Source organism: Calonectris borealis, chromosome 10 (assembly GCF_964195595.1).
Source record: "Calonectris borealis chromosome 10, bCalBor7.hap1.2, whole genome shotgun sequence".
NCBI lineage: Eukaryota > Metazoa > Chordata > Aves > Procellariiformes > Procellariidae > Calonectris > Calonectris borealis.
The window spans coordinates 10,885,853-10,905,186 of NC_134321.1; the positions used below are offsets into that span (position 1 = coordinate 10,885,853).

General features: G+C 44.2%; 1 protein-coding gene across 5 annotated transcripts in view; it reads left to right on the top strand.

Annotated features, from left to right (window-relative positions):
- ARIH2 (ariadne RBR E3 ubiquitin protein ligase 2) overlaps positions 1–18,749 on the top strand; it is a 32,349-nt gene extending 13,600 nt beyond the window's left edge. For 4 of the 5 annotated variants that reach the window (XM_075158750.1, XM_075158747.1, XM_075158748.1 and 1 more), the window contains exons 3-15: positions 4,414–4,481; positions 6,199–6,262; positions 8,606–8,753; positions 9,513–9,634; positions 10,558–10,667; positions 11,704–11,821; positions 13,300–13,350; positions 13,451–13,472; positions 14,999–15,150; positions 16,218–16,361; positions 16,711–16,779; positions 17,713–17,796; positions 18,262–18,749. In XM_075158750.1, the coding sequence (XP_075014851.1) occupies positions 4,414–4,481; positions 6,199–6,262; positions 8,606–8,753; positions 9,513–9,634; positions 10,558–10,667; positions 11,704–11,821; positions 13,300–13,350; positions 13,451–13,472; positions 14,999–15,150; positions 16,218–16,361; positions 16,711–16,779; positions 17,713–17,796; positions 18,262–18,333 (1,224 nt within the window). In that variant the 3' untranslated portion in view covers positions 18,334–18,749. Of the gene's footprint in view, positions 1–4,413; positions 4,482–6,198; positions 6,263–8,605; positions 8,754–9,512; positions 9,635–10,557; positions 10,668–11,703; positions 11,822–13,299; positions 13,351–13,450; positions 13,473–14,998; positions 15,151–16,217; positions 16,362–16,710; positions 16,780–16,977; positions 17,052–17,712; positions 17,798–18,261 lie in introns of those variants that run through there. The other variant, XM_075158751.1, reaches the window with a different exon arrangement.
- The last annotated feature ends 585 nt before the right edge of the window (positions 18,750–19,334 follow it).

The window sequence follows — 19,334 nt, forward strand, 5'->3', positions numbered from 1 at the left end:
AAACCCAGCAAGGTACCTGCAGAGCTTCTTTGCAAATTCTTTTGATATTGTCTTGTCCTGGAGAGTGCCAGACTCTCGCACTTCAGAAGTGTGAGAATTTTGCTTATCTTGGAGAGTAAAGAACCCAGGAGATACATGGAGATAGAAATAATAAGAAAAAAAAATACTGTGCTCTCTTCCAGAAAATGAATAAATGTGTGTTTAATGTGATGGCATTACTTCTTTGTTCTACTTTTAGAATCTAATTCTGTCCAGCACTATGTAAATTTTTCAGACTTTTCATACAACTCCTGTAGAGTCTTTCCCTTATGCAGAGCAGTTTCCTTTTGGCACCCTTCCTGTGTGCATAGACACTGCACCTCTTTTCCAGAGCAGTGATAAACATTAGCGTTTGGTGCCCATTTCTGGCAATCAGCAGCCTTCTATCACTGGGAAGTCAGAGTTAAGCTGATGGAGGTTTGGAAGAGGCTTCTGAGGTGACCAAATTCCTGTTTTAAAGTGAAGCTGAAAGTTGCAGATTGGATGAGATCCTCTCTCTTCAGCTTTGCTGCCCCATCATGAAGAAAGAAGCATGGCCTTCAGTCGGAAGTTTTCTAGGTTCAGATCTGGACTGAGTTAATCTTTGATCTTAAAGTTTTAAGTTGATGGTGAGAAAATGGGGAAATGAGAATGAGGGAAAGAAAGACATTTTTTAGCATGACTACTGCTTTCAGCTTTCATCTTCTAAACTTTAATAAATTTAATCACAGCTAGAAGAGTTCTGGAGAAGTTGAGTTATGTAGAATCATTGGCACAATTTATCGGTTGCAGACAAAAACTAAAATAGAAGTGCAGCATCTAGAATATGTGTTCCCTTCTGCACTGTGGTCTGTAGAAGTATTTTACTAAAATTACTTGCTGCCAGCAAGACACTGAGTGGGCTATCACACTGTCTTTTTTGGGTCTTGGTATTCTGAAACAAGAACAGGAAAGTGTAAACAAAGCTGGCAATTTATCAAAGGCATCTTTTTTTAATTGTTTTATGTCTGAGGCAAAGCATTATTGTTGCTGGATAACCTGAGATTCTTGTGGCACCCAGTGACTGATCGGGGACTGAATCATAGTTCTTTCTGAAATGTTTTTCGAGTTTGAGATCTTTCATTGTGTGAAACTTCTGACTGTCCAGGAAATGCTGTATTGGACAGTGTGCCTGAACAGCAACGAAGGCTTATTTCCTAAGCTGCGAGGCTGCAGCGGGTGCGTACGGAGGGGGCATCGATGTCTTCTAACTGAACAGTTCAGCCAGCAGTATCAGCTTCTGTACACTGCTTCTCCAGTACTGTAAGGTAATGAATTATGTACCTATGGACCAAACTGCTGATTGCAGTGGTATTTTTCTGTGCTTAGCATGTTTTGGCTCCTGCTTACAAAGAAATACTTCAATTATTCTGGGGTGTTATTGTGGAAGAACTGGCTGACTTGGTACAATCATTCACACATTGTGAATGATTGTAAATCATTGAAGAGGCTGGGGAGTGCTGCTAATCAATAGAAGCAGGCTTTTGTTAAACACTTTTCTTCTCATGCTTGTTTTCTTGAATCTCTCCAGTAGTGTTGACCCCTGATGGTATTCACATTTGCTTTCTGAATTACCAGCCTTGCTGGTGGTGAGCAGGACGTAGACTGTAATGTGGTGAGACTCCACTCAGCAGGCATGGCCTCAGCCTCATCAGTTATCTGCTCCTCTCCCATCCCTCTTTTTTACAGTTTGAATGTTATCTGTCTTTAACGTGTAAGAACTAGTACTTCCATGCCAAGCAGACTGTGGGTACGTTGCTGCAACTCTGGGACTTCTTTTTTGCAAGATCACATGCACTCCCATCAGGTAGAATCAAAAACTTTTCTGCTTCAGGGCTTTTATGAAAGTGGACTCATGTCATGAACCTGGCTTTATGAATTGAAAATGTTTTATTCTTGGGTGCTTTTATGATGAAAGTAATAAAATTAGCACTACAGCTGATTCCGTCAGTGCTTGCAGTTGGAGCAAAATAGGAATGGTCACAGAAGCTTTGTTATGCCAGATTAACAGATCTAGAAGAATCTTTCTGGAGCAAATAATTTTACTCTAAAGCATTTGATTCTGTTAGGGTAGTTTGTTAGATTTCGGAAATGTGTATGCTGGTATTTGTATTTCTTTTTCTATACTTCTTCATTCTTGAATGTACTTGGTCCCTCCTCTGGGAACAAGTAACTTCATGGAGTTCGAGGAGTCATGATGCTGCAACAGATGCTACACCTCAGGCTCAGAGAATCCAACTGAAAAATACTCATTTTCATATGTTACAGATGAACTTCCTATTTAAGTCTGGTGGTTTGTTGTTTTTTTTGTCAGGATGGTAGTTCTTCCTTACTGCTACCGAGAAATAATTTCATTGCTGTTAGAGAATGATTCATTAGCATGTGGTTTGCATTTGCAGGAAGCCAGTTTTATAGAGACTACATTCCTGATGCTTGTTTGTTTTACAAAGGCGAAATGCAGCTGTCTTCCTTGTACGAGCAAGTTAAAGGTGTCTGTCTGGGTCTGCCAGCTGTGGGCTTAAGATAACAACCCATCCAAGGCTGGCAGTGGCACTTCATCCGTACAAACTGGAGCAGACTGTATGCCTTGTCAGCAGCAGCCCTGTGTGCCGCGTTCCGTCTAATCGCAGGCTTCTGCACTGGGAAGGAGGGCAGCGCTGCCTGGGCAGCCTTTGTTTTCTGAGGGTCACATCACTGGTAAAGTCGAGGAAGGTGACGTACCAGACATCACGCAGTGTGAGCTAATGCTTCAGCTCTTCTAGAAAAAAGATTATTTGAACATTGAAGATTACTCTTTTATTACTGGGATTTCTTAGTGGCCAGCAAAGTGGGCAAATCAGAAAGTAGAGGTGGATAAGAGCCGTTTAAAAACCCCGGCTGCATTGTGTATTGGTGCTACACTGGTTTAGCTCACGGAACCAACCATCCAGTGCTGACAAATGCCAGTGCAGGACCGGGGCAGTATCATGTGGCAGGAATAGGTCAGTTGTGTTGTGAAACTGCACCTCTTCAGTGGGGTAGATTTAGAAGAGTAATGAATATGCTGCCCCTAGGTGTGCAGAGCCTGTCTGTTTTGTAGAAGGAGCAACCATTTTTTGTTTTTCCTTCCAGGGTTGTGTTGGGGTTGCTGTGTATCTGTATTACCAGTACATCAGATCCTGTGATTCACCTGTAGCAGGATTCAGGAAGGCTTATGGCTTTTCAGCTGATGATTGGGACTGACGGTTTCTCTAGAAAAAAAAAAAAAAAGGAGCTCTTCCTGCAACTGGGGTGGAAGGAGTTGTGTTTTCTATATGTATAGTAGAGAGACAGGTGCTATGGTGATAGCTTGTCTTGGAGTGGGGGAGATAGAGCCTTTTAATGTCAGAAGGTGTTTGAATGCATTGGGTTTGCCCAGGTGCTTCCCAGCACAGAGAGAAACGAAGAGGCAGGGGTCCCGAGTCTTCTGAATTCCCCTGGGATAGGTGTCTTGTTTGCAGGAGACCTGCTTTCTTTGAACTCCATGGGCCTGATAAAGGCATGAAGGGGTCGAGAGGCAGGTTGAAGGTCCAGCAGCTCAGCAGATGCCTGTGGTCTTGGTGGGTACAAGCCTTTTTGTGCTAACAGACCAGTCTGTTTTCTTCTGAAATAAACTAATACACAGAAGCAAAGGAGAACTTGTTTGCTTGTACCCTTGTAACATGACTTTAAATGTCATGTTGCAGTATTCTAGAGGGTGCTCGGGCTAGCGTGGACTGTGCTAGTGCTTGCCAGGAGTCTATGTAATGCAAGCAACTCTCCATGGAAATAGTCCCTGTCACAGTAGCTTTCCATCTTCCTATTCCAGTCCAGTGTATAACTTACTTCTCTACAGTGAAGGCTTGGGAAAGTGTTTTGTTTTTTCCCCTCTACCCTTTGCTGTCACAGCATGTCTGTGTTTGCTGCTTATTACTGCTTCTCCAGCTCAGTAAGTGGTATCTCTCTACCCTGCAGTTCCCATTTTGCACACTTAGCGAGGACCCCAATCCCAGTCTGGTCTGGGCCTCTCAACTGGTGACCACAGTCAGGACTGGATGTGGGGCTTCCAGGAGCGGTTAAGCTAATCCAGTGAATTCTTGACTCATTCCTCTCTGTGCTATTGTGACTAAGTATGTGAGTTAGTTTGGGTACATCCATGCATCATTCCAACCTATATCTTGCAGATGCGTTGGCTGTGAAAATTATGTCTAGTAATTTAATGGGAATTGAGTATCACTGGGCTATTGTACTGAGTTTGTACAGTTTATTAGTCTTATAAGAAGATCATAGCCCTAAGCAGAGGTGTGGCCTCAGAGTATGCCTAACTTGACTTTTTTTTTTCTTTTATTTTCCACCTAGGTATCACATGCAGTTGCAAAGCTAGTATTAGTTAGTTTCCACTGGCAAATCTCAGAGATTTTGGAACGGTAAGTGTAAATAGTCTCTTCTCTTCTGTGCTTAGTGCTTTTTCCCCTTGCTTTGCAAGAACTCTGAGTGGTCCATAGGTGTCTTTTTGACAAGCGTCTTTGAACCTGAAAGCAGGCCACAGAGTCCATTTCAGGGAGCAGAGAAAAAACACTGTTTTGTTGAGGCTGCATTGTCTGTAAGGTATTTGTAAACAGGGAGAGGGTAGTGGTGGCGAATGTCTTTCAGTCTGAGGAATTATTATCATGCTGGGAACCCTGTAGATGCATTTAGCTTAAACTTTGAGATAACAGATTGAGAGTGCTGCGTCAATATTTATTTATGTTAACAAATATAAAGATAACATATGTTCTGTTTTGAACATACGAGCCGTAAATCATAAAGGAGCATTGAACCTATACTGATGTATTCTTTAGTAGTACATTCACATTGAAGTTTTTGCTCCTTCTGAACATAAGTGATTTTTTTTTTCTAAGCTGACTAGCGTTTGTAGAGCAGGAGAATATGGTGTGAGAGAACTGAGAAGTACAGCCCCTTTGTTGCTTGGACAATGTCACTGTAACAAAGTTCTCCAGCTGATTTCAAAAGGAGGGTTCGGACTCTGCCCAAACATATACGGGAAGTGTGTCAGGAGGCATTGCTGTCTGGCAGCCCCTCCAGAAAATACTGGCTCAGAACTGAACATTGTCTGAAAATAGAGAGCACATCAGTCTGACTCATTCTGCCATGCCATTTTTGGCCCTGTAGCCAGCAACTTCATCCAGAGAACATATGGGAAGTGCATCTCATGTATGGATATTGTAGCATCTCTGGTAACTGGCTCATTGGTTACCATGCATCCTGTGAAAGCTTTTCTCTGAGGAATGTGGAGGGTGAGATTCCCCCATAGCAGCTCAGGGCGATTCTGCGGGTTAGCTAACAAGATTTAAACAAGAAGAAGTTTGGGGAAGGGTTTACTTCTAAAGCTATGACTTTGCAAGTTGTTCTCCAGTTGATCTGGTCCTCAAACTTCTGTCTTGGCACGAAGTGACATTATCAAATGAAAGCTCCCTAGTACAACTAAAAAGTGCTAGTGAGGAGGGAGGGTTTACAGCACAGTCACAACAGTGTTGCTGCTATTTCTGAATTCATTGAGATATAAACATTCCTCTGCAATGGAAATCACAAACAGCAAAACATATTTAATTCTAAGGCTGCTGATAGACAGCTTCATATGCCTAAGAGGTGATAATCTGTCACAGAGTAAATACTTAACTAGATAATAGACTGGAGTCAAAGTGAGACCTAACCAGGGTAGCTTGATTTTACAGAGGAATAGGAGACAGACAGGAGCCTCACAGGAGTGTGTTATTAAGGGCAGTGGCTTAGGACTGTTCTAGGAGTGTGGATAGAAAAATCTTAGCTTCAAAAATAATTTTTCAGGGGAGAGAGAGATTTGTAGAAAAATATTCATCAAGGAGTATGAGGGGAAATGTTAATCCATTACTGGGAGAAGTATTGTTCCTGTTTCTGATTTAGAAGAAACTCTCAAAGTTTTGTTGATGAGAGTTCAGCTCACTATGCGAAGGAGCCTCAGACAGGACACATTTCCACTTTCCTTGTTGAAACCTACCCTACCGTTTGTACAGAGCCTATTATTTATTCAGACGAGAAGGATCAATTTAACAAAGCAAAATGTATTCAGAAATTGATTTGATTATTCTTCAATTGCCTTTTCAGGCACAAGTCTAATGCTGCCCAATTGCTAGTAGAAGCACGAGTTCAGCCCACCTCATCCAAACATGTAAGTATGCTAACTATTTTGGTCTGTTCCCTTGGCAGACACCTCTGACCCACCTCATCGGAGGATTGCATTACTAATGGCAGAGTCTGTCCCATATTAACTCCTTGCAAACTCAGGTCCAACACCCTAACTCAATGCTGGGTTTACTTTTTAAATCAGAATGCATTCAAGAGGTGTCTAACACTTAAATAGCAGCTTTGCTATTGTCTTGCAGGTAGTGTTCAAGAATTACTTGCCTCAAGAAAATTAAATTTTTTGGCATGAGTGATGGTACACAATGGAAGGAGCAGAGTGCGAGGGCTTGGCTACCTCTTCCGATTCAGCTCTCTCTGTGAAAGACACTCAAGGGAAGCTCTGGCTGCACAGAGTGAACAGAGCTTGTCTGTGGCTGGAACAGAGATTTTCCCCCTCCCCCCCTGAGATGACTCTTTGCTGCACCGCTCTGCTCAGGGATGCTTAAGCCAAATCTCCCAGTGGTGTTGCTGCTGAGCCACAGTAGTGATATTTGAACCAACAGCTTGTGTTTTGCATTCAGGGCTGTACAGGTCTTTAGATACTTCCTCCCCACCCCCCTTAAATAGAAACTTCCTGTTGCATGTTTACAGGTTTCATTCACAGGGGGTGTCTTGGTACAATCCACAGTTACCCCAGGAATGCATTGCCATGTGTCAAATTTTGAGTGATAAAATATTACATCTGAGAAACACTCTTTGGGTTGGGGGGGAAGAGGAGATTTTAGAAGCCTGATTTGGCATCTGAGCTGACTTGTAACTAGCAGAGAGTGAAAATGCTAAAACAGCTAGCAGGAGTAAGCTTCATGGACTCAAAATAAATTATCTGCCTAGAGTCCAGAAAAAAATCTTTGTTATTTGACATACCTGCAAATTAGTCCATGTATTTTGAGATTTGTCTGAATCTTTTATCAGCTATCACTTAAGTACTCTCCACTGCAATGGTGATTTCATTTTGGGAAGAAAGATACTACAGTTAAAGGGTTAGTTTAAGTCTTGACAAACTTAGTTTGGTAGGCAATTCATTACAGTCTTTTTGTATGTGCTAGGGCAAGCTGCTCTGTGCTTCAGCTCCCAATGCAGAATGATGATATTTTGTGGGGGTGGATGCTCGTGCTGAGTGTCTGTAGAGCAACTGACCCTGCAGGGAGAAGCTACAGTGGTGAGCTCAGAGGGACAGCTTGCGAAGGTTTGAGGTAGTGTGCTTGCTGGTCAAGTTGAGCAGTTGAGGTAGGCAATCAACACAGTTGCAGACTCGGTGAATCTCGTTCTGGTCCATAAGTGAGGCTGCTTAGAACAAAGTCGCATTATTTCTTTTTTCATGTGGTCATGCTATAAAACAAACTCTGCCTGTCATGTGGCGGCCTATCATGCTGCTGTTTTTCTGCATCTCTGGCATGCAGAGCTAGGCATGGAAGGCGATGGCTGTCTCACACAAGCTTCTCAAAGAGTAGCAAAGGTTTAAGTAGGTGAAGAGTGATTATGACTTCTCTGTGAAAGGAGAAATAGGAATGTAAACTCCTGCTAACAGCTTTGTAGAGCCTTGCTTTTGATGATGCTGTGCTAGACCTAGTTCTTCAGGTCCCAAGGGTGAGCCGAGATGCGTTGGAGGCTGGATCTGTTGTCTAGTGTTTAGTTCTGCACTACCCAAGGGGAGATCCAGACTGCTTCCCAGTGGTTTGGTGAAGCAACAGCAGAATTATGCCTGATTAGAAACAGACCATCTAATCCTTTTCAGCTGAAGGGATGGTGCCTGCTTTGCCAAATGTAGCATAGGCAGAAGGTAAGAGATGTGAGATGATGGTCTGTGAACTCCCTTTCCTTTCTGTATAAACACTCTACACACTGCACCTTCAGTTGCCTCTCCTCTTACCCAAAATCGTTGTCCAGTAAAAGATCACTGCTAAGCCTGCGTCCAGCTATAGCTGCTCTCCAGGGCCTGTGGAACAGTGATAGTCTGACACAGCTAATAAAGAATATCAGTAAATTCAGGGAAGGACTGACACAATGATATATTTCCTCATTTTTCAAACAAGGCGAGAGTAAGAACCAGAAAGGCAAAGGTGAGTTCTGGGTAGCACTGGATTAGAGGCAGGAGCTGTTCAGCGACTGTTGATCTGTTGTGCTCCGTGAGATTAAAGAGGTTTGTGAGAAGGACTGACTGGGCATTGCCGCACCCCAACACACCAGCTGCTTATGAACCTTTTCTGGCCTGGAGCTCACCTGAGACCATTGTCACAATGAAGGTGATGCAGGTGCCTATGGATGAGGTGAGAATACTCTGAGAGAGCTGGGATGCTTTCACCGTAATGCTGATTTGTCTCTCTACCAGGCAATGGTACATTCCTCCCATCACTGCGCAGTGTGCATGCAGTTTGTCCGGAAGGAGAACTTGCTCTCCCTGGCTTGTCAGCACCAGTTCTGTCGCAGCTGTTGGGAGCAGCATTGTACAGTGCTCGTCAAGGATGGTGTTGGAGTCGGTGAGTTCAAGGTGGATGTGGTGCTGGGTCTGCATTTGCCATGTTAGTCGTTCTGATGATGACTGGCTGAATTGGTCCAAAACATTCTGATGATGACGACTGGCTGAATTGGTCCAAAACATCTCAGTAATGAGAAAATGGATGGAGCATGGAATGAGTATTTGTGACAAACTTAACTTGAACTAGTGGTCTTACCTGGATCCCTAGTTAGTGTTGGCATACCACCAGGAGAGCACTACTCCTGCCTAACAAAACGTGCAAGTCCACAGATCCATTTGCTGCTTTTCTCCCCTTGTGATCTCAAGAGCATGACTGTAACAAGTTAGAAGCTGCAAAACTGCTGCATTTTGAGTTTGCATCTCTCATGATGTGTTGTTGCACTGCCCTTGGAGTGCTTGTGGATGCAAACATCTGTTCTCTTTGTGTTGGGTAGAAGCCAGTAGTTGCCAGAATTGCTTTGGGCTTTTCCTAGCCTGTCCTTCATGCTAGCATGGCAGTAACATGCAATTTTCTACTTTAAGTATCTGACCGTGTGAATGCTGGTTGAAGCACTTAGTGGCCCTGGATGCACATGTGCCCTGTCAGCTTTCGGTGAAAGTTGGGCTTCACCTTTTCAGCAGCCCTGATAGATTTGTTTCACAGTTGTGTCCCTCTTGCCACAGCAACAGATGGCTCCTAGAAAACTGTGTCGAATGCTCTCTGTGCATTCACTCCTTAGTATAAGTTGCACCGTGCTAAAATGTTGCTTTTTCTTCTCAGGGGTCTCCTGCATGGCTCAGGACTGCCTACTTCGGACACCAGAAGACTTTGTGTTTCCATTGCTGCCTAGTGAAGAGCTGAAAGACAAATACAGGCGCTACCTCTTCAGGGACTATGTGGAGGTATTGTCTCTTTCAGTTTTAAAATACCGTGGGTCAATTCACCAATGACTTGCAGAAATTTTGTTTTAAGTGTCTTGCATCTTTGATTAGGAATGCAGTAACTGCAGCAAAGCTGTCCCTGATAAACATGATGTGGCTGTTCCTGTAGGACAGCCTCACTGACAAAATGCTCCAGCAGGTTGCCAAAGTAAATTCTGCTGTAAGGTCACCCAGTAACTCCTTGGCTGGTGCTTGGCTCTTTTCCTGAAGCAGAATTCTCAGAATGTTGCAGCTGGGGACTTCAAACTTCAATCTGAGTTTCAAAGTCCTTCTTGCTCTTGCATAGATATTTTAGATTCTGAAAAATAATTCACTTACCTTAGTGTAGCCCATCTGAATTGACTTGTTCAATAACGTTTTATGTGAGGTTTTTTGAAATTACAGCAGCAATTGTTAAGGTTGAATGTGCAGGAAGTATTCTGGTAACTGAGAACAGACTGTGAACACTCGAGAAGCAGCGAAGCAGTATGAAAGAGTGGTGTCACCTCTCTTCAATAAGAGACCCTTTGGGAGGGAACAGCCGCCACAGGAGAGCAGCTGAATACATTCTGGGGCATAAGGAGAGGATGGGGAAAGAGCTCAAATAGAGTAAAACTGTTTGTTCTGTGTCTTGGTGGGGTCTTATGGTTGTGTTGCTGTGCTTACTTGGTCTGTAACCCTGCATTTGAATTCCCTGTTCTAGAGAAGCTGTAAGTAACTAATACTCCCTTTCCTAATGTGGAAGAGGTTTCTCTGCTCTGTTAGCCAAGCCTGGTGACAGTTTTCACTCTTTTTCAATGAGAAATAACTGACTTGTATGTTTTTGAGGATAGGAGCGGTTAAACTTGAATAGATAATGCTCTTCTGCACCCACTGCTGATCTTACCACCTTGGTATGTTCACAGAGCCATTATCAGCTGCAGCTGTGTCCTGGTGCAGATTGCCCTATGGTCATACAGGTACAAGAGCCAAAAGCCCGGCGAGTGCAGTGCAATCGTTGCAATGAGGTCTTCTGGTAAGAAACAGAAGGTTAAAGATTACGGGGGAAGTGTATGCTGTCCTCAGAGCTACTCCATTTGCATGCCAACAGTTTCAGTGTGTAGAAGCATCTCAAATGCTTTGCTAGAGTTGTTTGTAACTTGAGTTAGCTTCAGTAATTGGACACTTGGGGTCTGACTTCTGCAGGTGGTCAGCCGTCCCCTCGCTCCCTAAACTCCTTGGGAGTTGGGTGTTCTGACAACCAAGGAATGCAGGGCTTGAGTAATAAAGGGGTTACAAATCTACCATTCTCATGTTTTGGCTAGGTTACAAATTTTGGTACAGACATAGTGACTGGTAGAGATTCTGGTAATAGATGTGTCACTGCTGTCTCCGGGTATTGAGTTTTTAAGTTTATTACAAGTATTTGACTCCCAGAGTGTCTGGTGTGTTTTGATGCTCATGCAAGAATACATTTCTGCTGAATAGGAACGCTAATGTTCCTTGTTTGACTTCAAGTATATATCAGACCAGAGAAAAAAGATAGCTTGCAGGGCTGCTGAAGTGTCTTCTGCTCCTGGGTCTCCAGAATCACTGCTGTTGAGAATGTCTGTGGAGCGGAATACAACTGGTTTAGAGACCTAGCTTACTGGTATCTCCATGCAAATGGCCCTTACTCACCTGGGGTGGTAAGGTCATGCTAATGCAGGTGCCTGATACCTACCACTGGAGTCAGGCTAGCTGTAAAGCCAGCGGTGTGCCCCAGGCCTCTGCAGTCATGTTAGAGCAGACACAGGTAGACTCTAGGGAGGGAAGCGTCAGCCCTCAGACACGTGATTTGTCAGAGAAGGCCTCAGTTCGCTCCCATCCTGACTCCGGCTTCTGCACAAGAGTGTGGGGGTTTACTGGAGTTCAGCCTTGGTCTTTGCACTCTAGCAATGCACAAGTGCATTTGCATCCCTTACCCTCACTTGGCCTCCCAGGTTTTGGTCATCAGGAGAACCTCAATTTTTGAATCACTTCCTTGGAAATTAATATTATGTCTTCTTTTTTGCGCCCCCCCCCCCATTAAGCTTTAAGTGTCGGCAGATGTACCACGCTCCCACAGACTGTGCTACGATTCGGAAATGGCTCACGAAGTGTGCAGATGACTCCGAAACAGCCAACTACATCAGTGCTCACACTAAAGATGTAAGGACAAGCACCTGCATGTTTTTTCTTGTCCTCTAGTCCTGCCTCGGAAGCAAGATACAATTCTATACATATGTAGCATTGTGTGCTGCTTTTTCACAGACTGCAATTTCTCACAGCTCCCTCAGGACTGTGGTAGAACACAACTGAATGCCTTGGGAATGCTTTGTGCAGGAAGTCCGGCTGCCCTCCTGCAGTAAGGACCTGGTGGTCCTTATTCCAAACGTGGTGTGAATGTCTTTGGCAGCCAGGGGTGCTGCCCTCCCACGGGCAAAAGAACTGTGGCTACTTTGAAATGATCGGTGGAGATGTATTTAAAATGGAAGGAGAGAGCGTAGTAAGTGTGAAGTCAGTACCAGATAAGGCACTAGTGGTGTTTAAACCTGAACAACTGTGTGGAGTCCTGTGAACTGGAAGGTGAGGGAGATAAAGTCTTGATTTGGCAAGGACAGCAAAATGGGGTAGATGAAGTCTGTAAATTAGACGTTGAAGTACTTCTAGTGGATTTAGACCCAAGAGAAAAAAATAGTATTACATATTGTGCACTCTAGTCTACATATAGAATTGTCTTTAAAAGTTATAGATGTATTACCTTTATCCTCTAGATTAGCTGTCTGCAGACTGGAACTTTTAATGTCTTTTGGGGGTTTTGTGGCCTGACTTCAAAAGAGTTCTTAGCTGGCATTTGTTCTACCATAGCCAGTGACAATTGTGACAGTGCTAATTAGCCACAAGCTTCAGTTGTGTTATGAAAGTGGGTACTTAGATAGACTAGAGATCTTAAATTCCCTTTTTTCCCTGGAGAAGACATCAGCATGTGATAGCGTTGTTTCTGCTAGTCTCTTTTGTAGAAATAAGGTTCTGTTATACTGAGCATTGTCCTGGCATACATTTTGCCTGCCATTAAACTTTATAAAAAGCAGCAAAACTCACTTCCTTCTTTGTACCTATGCAACCCAAAAAATGTAACTGAACTTGACACTCCAGGGCATCAGTGGACCGCTGAAGGAGCAAAGTGTGCAGCCCTCACTATGGTCAGCCAGATTCTCTGCAGCTAGCTGTCATCTGTTAATGGCTGCTGAAGGCAGGATATAGAGCTGATTATCTTGTAGTCTAAGTAGCTGTGGAACCTACTGTCATGTGTGAGCTAGTCATGTCCCTGTGCATGAGCAGCTGCTGAATGGTAACTCGGGGAGACCTTCAGCTTTACAAGGAGTAACAACAGCAAACTTGTTTTTTTGAGCAAGCAGTCCAGTGCTGCAGTGTAACTTCCCTGGCTTTGCCTTTCTGCCTCCTTTTTAAATAGAGCTGTCAGGAATTGGTGGGAGGCAGGGTGTATATATGTTAATATTCTCATATACGCGTATGCATATTTAAAAAAAAAAAAAGCAGGAGGGGAATAATCACGCAAGTGGTGTCATTCTCCAGAAGGCTGCTAGAGACAGAGCTGGTTCTAACAAATGCTTCTGTTTCCCCAGTGTCCCAAGTGCAATATCTGTATTGAAAAGAATGGAGGCTGCAATCACATGGTGAGCAATTCCCTGAACACATCAGACCTTCCTTGTTCTAAGCAGAAATTTTTTCCCCCCACTTTCCACTAACCAGTGCCTCCTGTCTCTTCTTTTTCAGCAATGCTCCAAATGCAAGCATGGTAAGTAGGATTTGGAAACAGTTTTCTCTGCAGTGTTTGTTAGTGGTAATGTTCTCTTCTCTTTTTTTGTGATATGAAGACAAATTGTGAACATTGACTGAAATATTTTTCCCCCTAGTAAAAGCTGAACAGGATATTAATTACAAGCTTGTGTGTGATAGTGCTTTTTTTTTTCCACTGGCTGTGATCTCAGCTGCATTCTGATTCAGTGCTGGTTTGGCTCCCTCTCTCTGACATGTCCATTGTATAGAGAAGTCTCTATCTCTGCCGTAATATTAACAGTGGAATCCATCTCAGAGGAGAGTATTAAATGCTTTCCATGTAATTGTATTTGTCATCAGCTGAAAATACTGGCAGAACTGAGCCATTTACTCAGATCAGCTTAAGTCCTCCTGCTTAGCGATGGAAATAATGAGCTTCAACACAGATGAAACTGCAGGAGCTGTGAATTGTTCTGCGTAACATTATCTGTTGGACTTCTCAGTCCACCCCTGTGCAATTAACAGTCTGAGTGTCTTTGGCCCATTGTGTGGTCCTACAAAATGACAGCCTGTTCTTGCGCTTATCTTTTCATGGCAGAATTAATTTCTGTTGCCTTGGAGCGAGCTAGTTTGTATTCAGCCCTCTAAGTTCAGTGTGCCACTGGGAAATATTACAATATCAGAACCTTATTTGGAAGATGATTAAAGATTACTGTCCTTTCTCATTTCCTTTGATTTGGGGTCCTCAGCAGCACTGGACGTGCTTTGATGGAGCTCTGTGACAAGGGTGAGCAGGCAAGTGCTGAAATACCATGGTGACTAACACTCGAGACGGCTGGTGAACTCTGGAAATACAAATTTCAGTCTCTTATTATGAGTAACACAGAAGTGATTCCTATTGTAGCAACTTAATCTCCACCGTTTTTCCTTCCCAGCAGAACACTCACAGCCTTGCTCTGAAATCAGGAAGCTGTCACGCGGGTTTTGCTATTGCTGTCTTTCCTCCACTTTCTTCCCAATTCAGTGGCTCCTAACTTGAAGTGTCATAAACCACTGATATCTGAAGTTACCTGGGTAGTTCCCTCCTCGAGAGAACTGAGGGCAGACTTTCTTTTTCATGAGTTAGTTCACTTTTGGATTTGATTGTTCATATTTTATTCAGCCAGAGGTCCGCCCGGGGCAGTATGCCAGTGGTGGGGAGAATGCAACTGACAAATAAGACTGCAGCCTGCCTCTTCTTTAATCTAGAGTGACAGCCTGTGCAGAGCGCAAGTACAGTTCTGCCCATTGGTCTTGGTGTACAGGATGCAGCGCTTCAAGATTTACTTTCCATAGTTGCATGGGAGGCTGTGCAATGAAAATCTTCAAGACAGGCTGGTATTTTTGGCTCACTATTGTGTTCCGTTATGCAAGATGATACAAAATGTGTATGTTTCTTGGCTTAGCAGAAATATCTGAAAACAGATGGGCTGTGTCTCCTGAAGCTTTTCTTTTTCGGAGGTCTTTTTCTGTGCATCACAGTGGGTTTTTCGCTGTTTTCTGCAGACTTCTGCTGGATGTGTCTGGGAGACTGGAAGACTCACGGCAGCGAGTACTACGAATGCAGTCGGTACAAAGAGAATCCTGATATTGTAAACCAGAGTCAGCAAGCACAGGCCAGGGAGGCCCTTAAGAAGTACTTGTTCTATTTTGAGAGGGTAGGAGACATCTCCTTGGCCAGAGCTGCTGTAGCCTTTTAATGCTCCCTGCCTGGTGCAAAGGTCATTGCCAGCAATCTCCATGCAAGAAACTGCTCAAAGAGAATCTGTGCAGAATCTTCAGGCCCTGTTGTTTTTCACGCAAAATCCTACCCTGCGAGTCCCATCCAAACCAGTAATGTTGTACCCAAAGCGAATCATATTTGCTCCTATGTTTCCTTGTGCTAGAGAAAATCAGTATTACCTATGTGCCACTACCGTTTTCCTGCACGCTGAGTGCTGCTGCAGTAGATAGATATTGCTGCAATCATTTCCTTCCAGGATCGGGGAACTTCAGTTCCTTGCAGTATGTCTTCATAGAGACAAAGACTAAATAAACTCTGCCATGTTCAAAGCTCCATTGGCTGTAGCAAAGTTTCCCTAAAACTTCATGTAATCGCATTTTTTAAAGTTGCAGTCAGAGCATCTCTGTCCACACAGCAGGCTCGATGCACCTGGCCATACAGTGCAATTCCAGAGCAGCATCTCTAGAAGAGAACGTGGTAGAGGTTCAATGCTGCTGCATTTCAGTTTCCCCACTAAAATTAGTTTACTCTTCACACCGTGAGCCGAGTCCTTTGGTAAAATAAATGTGTTCATTCCTGGCTCTCCAGACCAGCAGACTGTGGGAAATGGCCATGCTTACAATGTGCACATGGATGTTGGAGTTCGCTGAGCCCGTGTTAAATGTTAATTTAAACTCTTGACCCTTCTATAGAAATCCTCTAAGTAGGGGAATCACCGTTACTTTCCATCTTGTTAGACACAAGGTCATTGTGCGACCAGAGGGCATTCCCACTCTGAGGAGCTGGGTTTGCTCCCTGCTCTTTGCTGCTGTCAGTCTGTTGTATACAGCCTCCGCTACTTGCTACTGGAGGTGCTGCCTTGCTGTTCTTTCCCACAGCATGTCTTGCCTTGCTGGGCTCCTACCCCACTTCAATTTCTGCTTGCTAGAGCTTGTGCTTTTACAGCAGCAGTATTCTGGTCTCATGCCATTTTTTCTTTCCCCATCTCCCCACCCCTTGCAGTGGGAGAATCACAATAAAAGCCTACAGCTGGAGGCACAGACATACCAACGAATCCAGGAGAAAATCCAAGAAAGAGTTATGAACAACTTGGGAACATGGATAGACTGGCAATACCTACAAAATGCTGCAAAACTGCTTGCAAAGGTGGGTAGTTGTGGTTTGTTTGGCCCAGAGAGGAGGATACACACCAGAATGCTAAATTTGCAACACCAAGTGAAGAGGGAATTTAGGGGTTGTGGGTATGTGGGAGAGTACCTCTGGTCAAGGACATGAACTAGCTAAAAATCATCTGGAAGTGACCTCTGTGAAGTTATACTTTAACCGCACAAGTTCTTCCAGGGAACGTTTAGGAAATTCCACCATGAAGTGTCTAGTCATCCTTGTCAGAAGGTAGCTTCTTAGCCTGTAGTGGTCACACAAATGGGACTGTGCTGACTTCCAAGTCTGAGACTCTTGTCCTTCTTTTCTCTCTCTTCCTCCCACTCCCCAACAGTGTCGTTACACCCTGCAGTACACATATCCATATGCCTATTACATGGAGTCTGGTCCCAGGAAGAAACTGGTAAGATGTTTTGCTCTTTTTTTTCTGATAGCTTTTTGAGGTGTAGCTGGGCTGAATTCCAGAGCTTGGCAGTGTCTGCAATATTAGTCCTGAGTTTGAGGTAAGGACAGGACAAATAATAGGTGGGTTTGCACCTTTCCTCTTCACTTCGAGTTGACCAGCAGCTCAGTCCTCTGATACATTACATTATTTTCCCAGGGCAGCACTGCACTTTCACTAACAAGCAATTTATCCAGAATGTTTTGAGGCTGGAAGTGTGCGTTTGTTCCTTGGTAAGACTTATCACAGTGCTGTGGGCCATATTTCATGTGAAGAGCTGCTGGAGGATAGCTTTTCCAGCCTTGAATCAGGGTGTAGTTTTGCTTTTTATTCCTGCTGTAAGTTCCTTGCTGGCTTGGAGCATCCCATGGGCTGGACATATCCAAATATAGCCCTGAATTCGCTGAAGAGGTTGGTTCTTTGACTTAGTTGTCCAGTAAAACCTATTATCCAATCTCTCCCCATAGCATCATATGTATTCTCTGAGGCTGTGGACAGATGTTCTCTTCTGGGTCCGACTGTGCCAGTGGAACAAGTTACTGCTTCCAGGAGTGGTTAACAGTCCCTCTGCTCTGCTTGCAGAGCTGCTCACGAGAGCGTTTCCTGACCCGTTTGTGGCAAAATGAGCTGAGTTAGGAGATATTTGTCACTTACAGTGTTTTTAGGCTGACTGGGTTAGTTTTGAGTGATGCAGGTTGGGGAGTGCTTACACAAGAAACTCTTGGAAGGGGTGATGCTGTGTAGCTGAAGGTGGATAAGGAGGAGGCACAAACCTGCTCTGTCAGTGCAGCTGTCAGCAGAACACATTTGTCTGCTCCTCAAGTGTAGTGTGTGGTATGAAACTGCTCCACTAAACTAGTTTCTTGTTGCTGTCTCTAATTTTGCTCTTTGCAGTTTGAGTACCAGCAGGCCCAGCTGGAAGCTGAAATTGAAAATCTCTCATGGAAAGTGGAGCGAGCAGACAGCTATGACAGAGGGGTGAGTGTTCTGCTTGCTTGAGTCTGCTGGCCGGATTTTGTTTGTTGGGCTTAACAGTTCTGCAGGAGCGCTAAGGCAGTCAAGTGAGGGTTCTGAGAAACTAGATCCAGAAACGCACCTTTAGCCAGAGGATGTTGTAGAAGTGGAGCGCTCACTGCCTTACGGGAGGGGAGGGAGGGCTACAGTGAGTCCTGTAAACTGAAACGGGACCAGGAAAGCTCTGGAGGAAGCTGCACGTAGCCCTCTGGTGAAGAGCAGATTCCTTACGTGCGTAGCCTTTTAGACAGAGCAGGAGCCAGGTAACTGCAGAGGGAGCCCACGTCAAAAGGAAAAGGATCTGCAGTCTTGTGATCCAGAGTGTGTGTGAAGGTTGGAGCTGCTCAGGCTGAAGCCAAGTCTCTCCCTAAGGAAAATGAGCTCTTCTCCGAGTAGTTCATGCTAACGGTTTCTATCTTGTTTTACCAGGACTTAGAGAATCAGATGCACATAGCAGAGCAGAGACGGAGAACCCTGCTGAAAGACTTCCATGACACATAAGACAGGAGGAAGTGACAAAGTGCAGGGGTGAGAGCAGCGAGTGAAGTGATGGCAGCTTCACCAGGATAAGCAGGCACTGCCTCTGGGAGAACACGGCCAAGGACAAAGCCACCCCTCCCCTTGCAAGTCAGACACGTGCAAACACCACATCTTAGTCCAGTTTGTTCTCTTATCTTTCTGTTTCTGTTTCTGCCAGGCTAGAGGCCAGAGTTCAGATTGGCGTATTTCCTGGGACATTTCCCTCCTGCCCTTGATGGTTTCAGAAGAGGAGGGAGTTTTTCTCTGAATGGCTGTTAATAGTATTAGATCATTGCAATTTATGTAATTTTCAACGGTTGTACAATTATACAGACAAACCTTAGAATAACACACAACCCTTTTTAAAAATAAATTGGCAGTGGAGTGTTTTTCCTTAATCTGCTTGTAAATTTAATGGGCTTTTCCCCCTCTCCCTCTCCCTTCCTCTGACCCAAAAATCCTCCTAGGCACTGAAGGAGGTTACAAAATATCTCAGCTAGATTTCCCGATGCTCCTTTAACCAGGGCATTCTAGCATTGGCATTGCACGAGGAGAATGGCTCGTGTTAAGACTGGCTGCTGCTGTGTCTGACCTGACAGTACCAGCAGTGGCCACACTAATCATTTAGTATGATTACATGTGACATCTCTTTTCTTGTAAATCAGCTGTGCAGAATCCTGCTACACAAACAAAAGCAAACAGAGGAATTGTAGGGGAGAGACCAGGTTAATACCAGGGGATATGCCTTGAGTCAGGTCAGATTCTGCATTTGATGAATTTTAGGTCTTCCACGTAGATTTTTGCTTTACTTGTTTTTGTGGGGAGGGTGTTGTGTTGCCAAAGTGAGTGATGAGAGAATAGTAGCATACCGTTGTTAACCAAGGCTTGGGGCTTTTGCAGAGTGAAACAATCCATATTATAACAGTGCCGTGCAGCCTGGTAAAGATTATTTGTGCCTGCTGGGTAACATGGCTGAGAAAATT